Here is an 11,399-nt window from a genome sequence, read left to right as displayed (position 1 = left end):
TTATTTTCTTTTCAGATAATTGTCCAGTTGATTCAAATATGGATCAAGCTGACGGTGATGTTGACGATGTAGGAGATGTGTGCGGTACTAATTTATCTCCTTCATCATTTATTCCTAAAATATTGGTTTTTTTGTAAATAACACGGTTTTGCATAGATATCAGATCGATAGATATCTTGTAGAATAATTTGTATGAATTAATGCATTAATGAGTATTATACATACACTCTTTGGTAGTAAGAAGCAATCAGAGCAAGCGTTAGAAAAATCCAAAACATGCATTGATAATTGTGTCTAATACACGGGTGCGCACTCCGCGGACGCGTTCATTTTTTTATTGCGGGTTGATTTGCTTGCATTTTCCAACACTTTTAGGGACAATTTTATTATAAAAATAGCAAAAATCGTAGGCCCTATCACTTGTCGCTCGTGAAATTGTACAAAATAATGCACTTGTACTGAGATCTTGATGCGTCTAATGCACTCCCTTCGGGGCTCATGCATTAGACGCATCAAAATCTCAGTACGCGTGCATTATTTTGTATAATTTCACTCCCAGCAAGTGACACGCATTTATTACCCTTTCATACACTCTTAGACAGTGATAACCAATCAGAGCACACGTTAGTAAGTTACTAGCCGTACATAAATATTGTATAATTGCACGGGCGCGCACTCCGCGTAGTACGCGCAGTGCTTTCGGACGCGTTCATTTTTAATGCGGGTGGATGCCTTTATATTTGCTTGCATTTTCCAACATTTTTAGTGACAATTTTGTTATAAAAATAGCGAAAATCACGGGATTTTTTCTCGTGTATGAAATAGGTTAATAAATGCGTATCACTTGTTGCTCGAGAAATTGTACAAAATAATGCACTCTTACTGAGACGTTGATGCGTCTAATGCACTCCCCCCTTCGGGGCTCGTGCATTAGACGCATCAACATCTCAGTACGCGTACATTATTTTGTTCAATTTCACTTCCAACAAGTGATACGCATTTATTAACCCATAGTGCAGTTTTGTCCACGGCAAATTCACCGTGACCTTTTCAGCCATAAACCCGCTTAGTGAAGATTAAACCGAAATATGCAGTACTAAACCATTATTGTAATCGATTGTCCAATGCAAATATCTTACCACGTGATAATATTAATCCAATGAGCGATCGAATTGTCCGCTACTGTCGACTAATCCAATCGATAATGACGCTATTGACATGTACGGGTGGAGCTCCACTGACTGAGTTTTGGGGTATTTTTCACTGGTTTGCTATCATTTATTTATCAAGGCTGCCCCCGTTATTTTAAGGACTATGCTAATAATTTAAAAATTGACATGTAGAGAATAAACCATACTTGATTGACAGAAAGTACTAAATTTGTACCTATTACGCTTTCGTAGCACCCCTCTTGCAAATGCGACCAAGTCAGGGCGGCCCGTTGAAGCAAAATATGCATTGGATTAACACGGGAGTTTGGAAAGATGTAGATTTCCTTTCTCATACAAATGGTCCCTCGTTATTAAAGCTTGTACCGGGTTAAAAATTCAGATATTTTGAAAAGAATAAGTAATTGAAACATAGAGAAAGTACTAAAATCATAGCTTTTATACTTTTTGATATACTTCCTGTCCTATATCTACAACACAGCGCTACCAGTACGGGTCAATTGCCTATTTTGAGTGCCTCTGTGTTGTGTGCATACATGTAGTTCACAACAACTGCATAATTTTATAAATAACTCATCTTAATTTCTTCTCAGATAATTGTCTGGGTCATGCCAATATGGATCAAGCTGACATTGATGGTGACAGTGTAGGAGATCTGTGCGGTACTTGTTTATTTCTGTTATTTATTCAAAACACTAAAATATTAGTGTTTTGATGTAATTTGTAAATAATAGGGTTTTCCATAGATATCAAATCAACTGATGTCTTTATGGAATAATAATGCATTAATAAGTACTCATCTTAATTTTCTTCTTAGATAATTGTCCGGGTGTTTCCAATATGGATCAAGCTGATGGTGATGGTGACGGTGTAGGAGATGTGTGCGGTATTTGTTTATTTCGTTTGTTTTTGGCTAAAATATTGGTGCTTTGATGTAATTTGCAAGTAATATGATTTTCCATAGATATCAAAGCAATAGATGTCTTGTAGAATAATTTTTATGATGTAATGCACTTATAAGTACTCATCTTTATTTTCTTCTTAGATAATTGCCCAGATGATGCCAATATGGATCAAGCTGACGGTGATGGTGACGGCGTTGGAGATGTGTGCGGTACTTGTTTATTTTGTTTAGTTATTCCTAAAATAGTAGTGTTTTTATGTACTTTGTAAGTAATATGATTTTCCATAGATATCAAAGCAATAGATGTCTTGTAGAATAATTTTTATGATGTAATGCACTTATAAGTATTCATCTTTATTTACTTCTTAGATAATTGTCCAGATGATGCCAATATGGACCAAGCTGAAGGTGATGGTGACGGCGTTGGAGATGTGTGCGGTACTTGTTTATTTTGTTTAGTTATTCCTAAAATATTATTGTTTTTATGTACTTTGTAAATAATAGGGCTTTCCTAGATATCAAATCAATATATGTCTTGTGGAATAATTTATATGATGTAAATGCATTAATGAGTACTCATCTTTATTTAATTCTTCTTAGATAATTGTCCAAGTGATTCCAATATGGATCAAGCTGAAACTGATAGTGACGGTGTTGGAGATGTGTGCGGTATTTGTTTAACTATTTTTTTATTTCTTAAATATATATTAGAATTTTAATGTAATTTGTAAATAATAGGGTTTACCATGCTTATCAAATCGATAGACGTCTTGTAGAATAAATAAGTGGTCATCTTAAATTTCTTCTCAGATAATTGTCCAGGTGATGCCAATATGGACCAAGCTGACGGTGATGGTGACACTGTAGGAGATGTGTGCGGTATTTGTTTATTTCGTTTATTTATAGCTAAAACATTTAATGCAATCTGTGAATAAAAGGATTTTCCATACATAGGCCCTATCAATAGATGTCTTGTAGAAAATTTCTATGATGTAAAGCATTAATAATTACTAATAATTACTCATCTTAATTTTCTTCTTAGATAACTGTCCAAGTGATGCCAATATGGATCAAGCTGACGGTGATGGTGACGGTGTAGGAGATGTGTGCGGTATTGGGTTATTTCGTTTATTTATTATTTTATGCTTTCTGCTTTACAAATGTTCTACAAAAGTTTTGCAAATGTATTGCGTCATATTCTATAGTTACTTCCGCCTTTTTATTACATTTATTATCTCACTTTTTATTTCTTTGATTTATTCCTTAAAGGGACCATTGAAAGAAAATATTATTTGGCATCAAAATAAAGCCCATGAAATATAGAATCAAAATCTAAAACAATTGAAGAACTGACTATATTAGAAATAAAAATACAATGAAAACAACGTACTCGATTTAACCCCCTTACGACGCTACATCGCGCGTCATTTATCAAAAATAGAAAATTGGGCGCTTTCCCGATGACGTCATTGTGGTTACGCGTTTTTTGTTGTGTTGACATTTTTGCCGGGACAATTTGACAATAGCGATCGCGATCTAAATATAAGATGCAATAAATACAACCACTTATATTTTAAGGTCAAGTAAAAACAAAATACCAGTTGATTGTCCACATGTTATCAAAAAGAGGAAGTGGAGGGCCTTTTTATTTATCATTTATTATTTTTTTACAATGCAAATCGATCATTTATGTATTATTCCCGGACATTATTAGTTGTGTAACTTGTAGAGGAGGATGATAGGATCACCGATTTTTGAGAAGCAGGAGGAAACTGGAGATCCCGGAGAAAACCTGCGAGAGTGACACGGAATCGGGATCCAGGGATCGGGATAAACCAAGTTCACATGAGTCCTTGGGCCGCGCGCTTGAAGATGAACTTATCCTAAAGACCCATTCAGTGATCCCAGCGCAAGTGTAACAAAATTAAAATTATTTATAAATTGCTTAAAAGTGAAGGATAGGTCATTTCAATTGTCATTTGGTATTTTTGAAATGAATCATTTGGCAAAAAACGAAAAAAAACACCCCAAAACCAAAAACAAAAATATACTGTGATTACTGTCAGTATATAAATTACAGATTCTTGCAAATGCCTTATTTTATCTTAAATACACAGCTTTCGGCTGAACAACTAACAGGCTATGTTAGCACATCTATATGACATTGACAAAATCTGAATTTTGATGATTTTTACGATCATCCGGATGAGCAAATCACTGAATGGGCCTTTAATTTTCTTTTTAGATAATTGTCCAAGTGATGCCAATATGGATCAATCTGACGGTGATGGTGACGGTGTAGGAGATGTGTGCGGTATTAGTTCATTTCTTTTATTTATTGCTAAAATATGAGTGTTTTGATGTAATTTGTAAATAAAAGGCTTTTCAAAGTTTTAGGGGCCCGAGCTTTCAATTGTCATTTCGTATTTTGGAAATGAAAATTTGGCAAACAAACGAAGAAAACAGCAGTATTGACGAAATTGAAACTCAATTCAAATACACGTAGGTAATGTATATACTGTCAGCATATAAATTACAGATACATGTAAATGTCTTATTTTATCTTAAATACACAGCTTTCGGCTGAGCCACTAGCAGGCTATGTTAGCACATCTATGACAATGACAAAGGCCCGGGGGGGGGGGGTACTCAGTACAAATGACCATACGGGGACCTGCCGCAAATATGGGTAGCATTTTCAGCCTTTTGGTATATCAATGACCCCTTTTCAAGGCCTATTTTGGTATATGAATGGGTCCTTTTTTCAAACTTTTCTCATTTTTTTTCGGAAAATAGCTCAATTTTTCCCTAATCTAGCCAAAATTGTCAAAATTTTCCCTAAATTTTGGGAAAATTTGTAAAAACTAAGACAATTTCGGTTAAATTCGGCCGAAAATTTTGACTTTTGGTATATGAATGGGTCCAAATTTCTTGAAAAATTGGTATATTTATGGGTCCACTTTCAAATTCTCAGCGGCACGTCCCTACCAAAACCAAACTTGAGTACCCCCCGGACAAAGGTACCAAAATCTGAATTTTGATGATTTTTACGATCATCCGGATGAGCAAATCACTGAATGGGCCTTTAATTTTCTTTTTAGACAATTGTCCAGAAGATGCCAATATGGATCAAGTTGACGGCGATGTTGACGGTGTAGGAGACGTGTGCGGTATGTGTTTATTTCTTTTATTTTAAGCTGACGGTGATGCTGACGCTGTTGGAGATGTTTGCGGTATTTGTTTATTTCAGTTGTTTATTGCTAAAATGTTCGAGTTTTGAAGTACTTAATAGATTTGTCGATAGATATTAAATCGATAGATGTCTTTGTGTAGTAAATTGTAATGTGTACTACATTAATAAGTGCTCATATTTATTTTCTTTTTAGATAATTGTCCAGTTGATGCCAATATGGATCAATCTGACAGTGATGCTGACGCTGTTGGAGATGTTTGCGGTATTTGTTTATTTCTTTTATTTATTGCTAAAATATTAGTGTTTTGATGTAATTTGTAAATAAAAGGCTTTTCAAAGTTTGTAGTGGCCCGAGCTTTCGATCCAAGCAGGATCTTTATCAGAGGCTTTTCCATAGATATCAAATCAATATAATGTCTTGTGGAATAATTTGTATGAGGTAAGGCATTAATTACTACTCATAATTTTCTTCTTAGATAATTGTCCAAGTGATGCCAATATGGACCAAGCTGACAGTGATGCTGACGCTGTTGGTGATGTTTGCGGTATTTGTTTATTTATTTTATTTATTTCTAAAATAGTAATGTTTTATGTAATTTGTAAATAATAGCTTTTCTATAAATATCAAATCAAAAGATTTTTTGTGGAATAACTTGTATAAGATGTAATGCATTAATGAGTACTTATCGCAATTTTGGTCTTAGATAATTGAATATATGAATACAAAAGCCACCCAAGTCCATACTTTGGCCAAATTGAGTTAAGCATGGGAAAGTGTTGTTTATACATAGGCCTGTCATATGTATGAAAGAACAACTCAAATTCATCCTCTGTGTCTATTGAGCATGTGAAAAATAGCATGTATGAAAGAATCAACCCAAGTCCATGATTTGAGTCTTGTAACACATTGATTGAAATCCAGTATGTATAAAAGTCCACTTGTAACACATTCATTGCTGGAGAGTGACTTTTGAAAAAAAAAAAGGGTTTAATCAAGGAAAGTGTGTGGTTTATATTACATGGCAGAATGCTTATCAACATTATACATAACTGTGTGCTTTATTTTGTATTATCTTACTAGTGATAATCTCATTCCAACATTATTGTCTTAGTATATGATTCAAAAAAAAAGTCCAGAATTTAAAATGAACCCCACGAAGTCCCTGAAATGCTAATCACCATACCTAATACAGTTTAACCCACCCATTTGCACGTATAACTTACCATATCGACCAGGTAAATCTAACTGAAGGAATTAAAATGATACACAGGTTTTTTTTCTCAAAATCACTTCCCATGGACTTAGGTGGGTTTTGGATTCATGTATTCAATTGTCTGGGTCATGCCAATATGGATCAATCTGACGGTGATGGTGACGGTGTAGGAGATGTTTGCGGTATTTGTTTATTTCTTTTATTTATTTCTAAAACATTAGTGTTTTATATAATTTGTAAATAATATGCTTTTCCAGAAATATCAAATCAATAGATGTTTTGTGGAATAATTTGTATATTAAAGATGTAATGCATTAATGAGTACTTATCGCAATTTTGGTCTTAGATAATTGTCTCAGTGATGCCAATATGGATCAAGCTGACGGTGATGGTGACGGTGTAGGAGATGTGTGCGGTATTTGTTTATTTCTTTTACATATTGCTTATTAGTGTTTTGGTGTAGTTTGTAAATAATAGGCTTCTCCATAGATAGGTCATTTCAATTGTTGTTTCGTATTTTTGAAATGAAAATTTGGCAAACAAACGAAGAAAACAGCAGTATTGACGAAATTGAAACTCAATTCAAATACACGTAGGTAATTTATATACTGTCAGCATATAAATTGCAGATACATATAAATGCCTTATTTTATCTTAAATACACAGCTTTCGGCTGAGCCACTAGCAGGCTATGTTAGCACATCTATGACAATGACAAAGGTACCAAAATCTGAATTTTGCGATCATCCGGATAAGCAAATCACTGAATGGGCCTTTAATTTTCATTTTAGATAATTGTCCACTAGATGCCAATATGGATCAAGTTGACGATGATGTTGACGGTGTAGGAGATGTGTGCGGTATGTGTTTATTTCTTTTATTTCTTGCTAAAATATGAGTGTTTTGATGTAATTTGTAAATAAAAGGTTTTTCAAAGTTTTAGGGGCCCGAGCTTTCGATACTAGCAGGATCTTCATCAGAGGCTTTTCCATAGATATCAAATCAATGTAATATCTTGTGGAATAATTTGTACGATGTAATGCATTAATAAGTACTCATCATAATTTTATACTTAGATAATTGTCCAAGTGATGCCAATATGGATCAAGCTGACAGTGATGCTGACGCTGTTGGAGATGTTTGCGGTATTTGTTTATTGCTTTTATTTATTGCTAAAATATGAGTGTTTTGATGTAATTTGTAAATAAAAGGCTTTTCCATATCAAATCAAAATATGTCTTATGGAATAATTTGTATAATGTAATGCATTAATGGATACTCATCTTATTAGATAATTGTCCAAGTGATGCCAATATGGACCAAGCTGATGGTGATGGTGACGGTGTTGGAGATCTGTGCGGTATTTGTTTGTTTTGTTTATATAAATAGTTAAAGCATTAGGATTTTAATGTGATCCGTAAATAATAGTGGTTTTCCATACATATCAATAGATGTCTTGTGGAATAATTTGTACGATGTAATGCATTAATAAACTTGTTCTCATCATAATTTTCTTCTTAGATAATTGTCCAGATGATTCAGATATGGATCAAGCTGACGGTGATGGTGACAGTGTAGGAGATGTGTGCGGTATTTGTTTATTTCGTTTATTTATTATTTTATGCTATCTGCTTTGTAAATGTTCTACAAAAGTTTTGCAAATATGCTGCGTCATATTCTAAAGTTACTCCTGCGTTTTTTCTCATATTGGACATATTAATGTTAATATTGTAATATTATTACATTATTATCTCATTTTAGATAGATAGATTTATTATTATCTTTTCACTCATTTCATGATACAATAATAATACATAAGAATAATATATACATTATAAAGATATCAGGAATAATACATTATAATAAACTATGGAAATGCATAATACAACGATGAGTGAAGGAATTACAGTTGAGGCCCAAAGGCCTGTTGCTCTGTAACCCCTTGATACAGGTATATGGCATTTATTTGACATGGCAGCAGGTTGGTAGACAACAAAAATGCCGAGTCCAACCAACCAGCTGTCATGTCCATCAATGACATATCCTATTATTATTATTTCTTTTATTTATTGCTGAAATATTATTTTTTGTTGTCATTTGTAAATAATTAGAATTTTCAAGTGATTGGAAAGTGCATAATTTTTATGATGTAATGCATTAATGAGTACTCATCTTTATTTGCTTCTTAGATAATTGTCCATTTGATGCCAATATGGACCAAGCTGACGGCGATGGCGACGATGTTGGAGATGTGTGCGGTAGTAGTTTATTTCGTGTTTTTTTAAATATTCCTAAAATCTTCCGGTTATGAAATAACTTGTAAATAAAAGGCTTGTTCATAGATATCAAATCAATTTGTATTAGGTAATGTAATAAGTTTTCATCTTAATTTTTTGAATTCTTAGATAATTGTCCAGATGACGCTAATGACCAAGCTGACTTTGATGTTGACAGTGTTGGAGATGTGTGCGGTATTTGTTTATTTCAGTTGTTTATTGCTAAAATGTTCGAGTTTTGAAGTACTTAATAGATTTGTCGATAGATATTAAATCGATAGATGTCTTTGTGTAGTAAATTGTAATGTGTACTACATTAATAAGTGCTCATATTTATTTTCTTTTTAGATAATTGTCCAGTTGATGCTAATATGGATCAAGCTGACGGTGATAGTGACGGTGTTGGAGATGTTTGCGGTATTTGTTTATTTCTTTTATTTATTGCTAAAATATGAGTGTTTTGATGTAATTTGTAAATAAAAGGCTTTTCCATATCAAATCAAAATATGTCTTATGGAATAATTTGTATAATGTAATGCATTAATGGATACTCATCTTTTTTTTATTAGATAATTGTCCAATTGATGCCAATATGGACCAAGCTGATGGTGATGGTGACGGTGTTGGAGATCTGTGCGGTATTTGTTTGTTTTGTTTATATAAATAGTTAAAGCATTAGGATTTTAATGTGATCCGTAAATAATAGTGGTTTTTTTCAATAGATGTCTTGTGGGGTGTATCATTAAAAATGATTGATAATTGTACCAAAGACTTCGGTGATGGTGACAGTTTTTGCCGATTTTTTTATTTCTATTATTTTATGCTGTCAGTTTGCAAATGTTTGAAAGTTTAAATATTTGTAATTATAGTTAGTTTTTTTATTGGACATATTAATGTTCTATTGTAAATTATATTATCTCATATTATTATTTCTTTTATAGCTGAAATTCTATTTTTTGTTTCATTTGTAAATAAGTTACATGATTTCATAAAGATGAAAGTAGGTACTCATTTTATTTTCTTCTTAGATAATTGTCATTTGATAAAGCTGGATCATGTAGCGCACCATTTTCTAAAAGCTCGGTTATGAAATAATTTTACTTGCAAATACCAATTTGTGAGGATGATATGTTGAGAAATCATGGGAATGTTTAGTATTTTCCGGTATTTGTTTATTTTTTGTTCATTCATAATATATATTAATTTAACAATCAATATTTATTGCTTTTTTTGAGAGTAATATTATGACTTGAATAATTTAGGTGGGGTGGAAAAGAAGTTTGTGTATCAACACCATCCAGGGCGGTAATAAAAGGCTTTTTTAAATTGTATTTTTTTGAGATTAAGTAGATGGTGCGGCAGAATGGGCCATAGCTGCGTAGATGTTGGTGGGGGGTTTGTTTTGTTTATATAAATAGTTTTATACACCCCCCAATATTTTGCCAGGGGGATTGCAAGTATACAATCATCCCCCCAATTGTTGACGCCTGAATATAAGAAAAATTTCTGATAAATCAAATTAACCTCAGTATATTTGCCCATTTTAGCTCTTAAAAGTAACGCAAAAAAATTAATAAGTGTAGCTTCGCGCGCCCAATTTTGTGCCATTTATTTTCTTTTGCACCATATTTCATCAATTTAGCACAGACAAAAATAGCAAAAATGAAGGAAAACCAATATTTGACAACTTTTTTCGCGCGCTTCCCTATAATTATTACTTGTCGCGCTAAAAGAGTGCTGCAAAAAAATTTCACTAACTTAGGATTTTAAAGTAAAATAGTGGTTTTTTCCAATCCCATCCCCCAATGGAAAAGAAATGTACGCCACTCAGAATGGCTATAGACTGTAGACAGTGTGAGGTTAGTTTAGACCGGGTAAAAAAGTTATTGGATAATTGTCCATTTGATGCCAATATGGACCAAGCTGTTCGATATGACGATGTCTCCACAGTATTCCACACTTCAGTGTGCATTCATAGAATTTTTAAAATCACTGGTCTCACTTAGATAATTGAATCGATGGAGAAGTGCAGAGAAGATTTAGGAGACAGTTTCTAAGATAAAAGGCTTGTTCAAGGATATCAAATCATGCAAACATGCTACAACTTGCAATGCTTCAAAATTTGATATGCGGTATTTGTTTACAGAATGAAAAACCCATCCCAGTTGTTAAGTTCATTCAAGATAGGGTACTACATTAGTGCTCATATTTCACCTCACACTGTCAGAAATAAGATGCAGGGACATCAGGAACTATCTTTCTAAAAAGCATGTGTAAAAGCAATTTTATGTTATGTATACTGAGTATTGTTAGATTTACAAAAATTAGTATGATATGCAATAAATGATTCAAGCAGTGAACCTATTCATCTTGTGTTTTAAGTCAAACCATGATTACGTCGATCTTCGATAATTGTCCGAAAATGATAACAAAATAGCTCCCATTTATGCATCAACCTATCAACTTTAGATTAATAGATCAATAAGTTAACATTATGCCTCTTTCTATTTATAGTACAAAACTATATTAATTAGCAATTTTATATTTTGATATATTTTTAAATTTGAAAATGTCACATATTTATTATTAATGTACCAATCATTTTGATACACCCTGTTATATATCAATAGATGTCTTGTGGAA

At 33.0% G+C, this 11,399-nt stretch overlaps 1 protein-coding gene and 1 long non-coding RNA gene across 2 annotated transcripts in view; both read left to right on the top strand.

The window, feature by feature from the left end:
• The first annotated feature begins 7,771 nt into the window (after positions 1 to 7,771).
• On the top strand, positions 7,772 to 8,746 carry LOC140166582 (uncharacterized). The gene is made up of 3 exons (XR_011860888.1): positions 7,772 to 7,840; positions 8,002 to 8,070; positions 8,670 to 8,746. It is a non-coding gene; the product is annotated as an uncharacterized lncRNA (long non-coding RNA).
• A 151-nt stretch (positions 8,747 to 8,897) lies between these two features.
• LOC140161791 (uncharacterized) overlaps positions 8,898 to 11,399 on the top strand; it is a 12,852-nt gene continuing 10,350 nt past the window's right edge. Inside the window, exons 1-3 of the mRNA XM_072185092.1 lie at positions 8,898 to 8,946; positions 9,105 to 9,173; positions 9,326 to 9,394. Of these exons, the coding sequence (XP_072041193.1) occupies positions 8,898 to 8,946; positions 9,105 to 9,173; positions 9,326 to 9,394 (187 nt within the window). The remainder of the gene's footprint in view (positions 8,947 to 9,104; positions 9,174 to 9,325; positions 9,395 to 11,399) is intronic.

Source organism: Amphiura filiformis, chromosome 1 (genome assembly GCF_039555335.1).
Source record: "Amphiura filiformis chromosome 1, Afil_fr2py, whole genome shotgun sequence".
NCBI lineage: Eukaryota > Metazoa > Echinodermata > Ophiuroidea > Amphilepidida > Amphiuridae > Amphiura > Amphiura filiformis.
The sequence above is the reverse complement of the archived record's forward strand: the minus strand, read 5'-3'. Positions and strand labels throughout refer to the sequence as shown.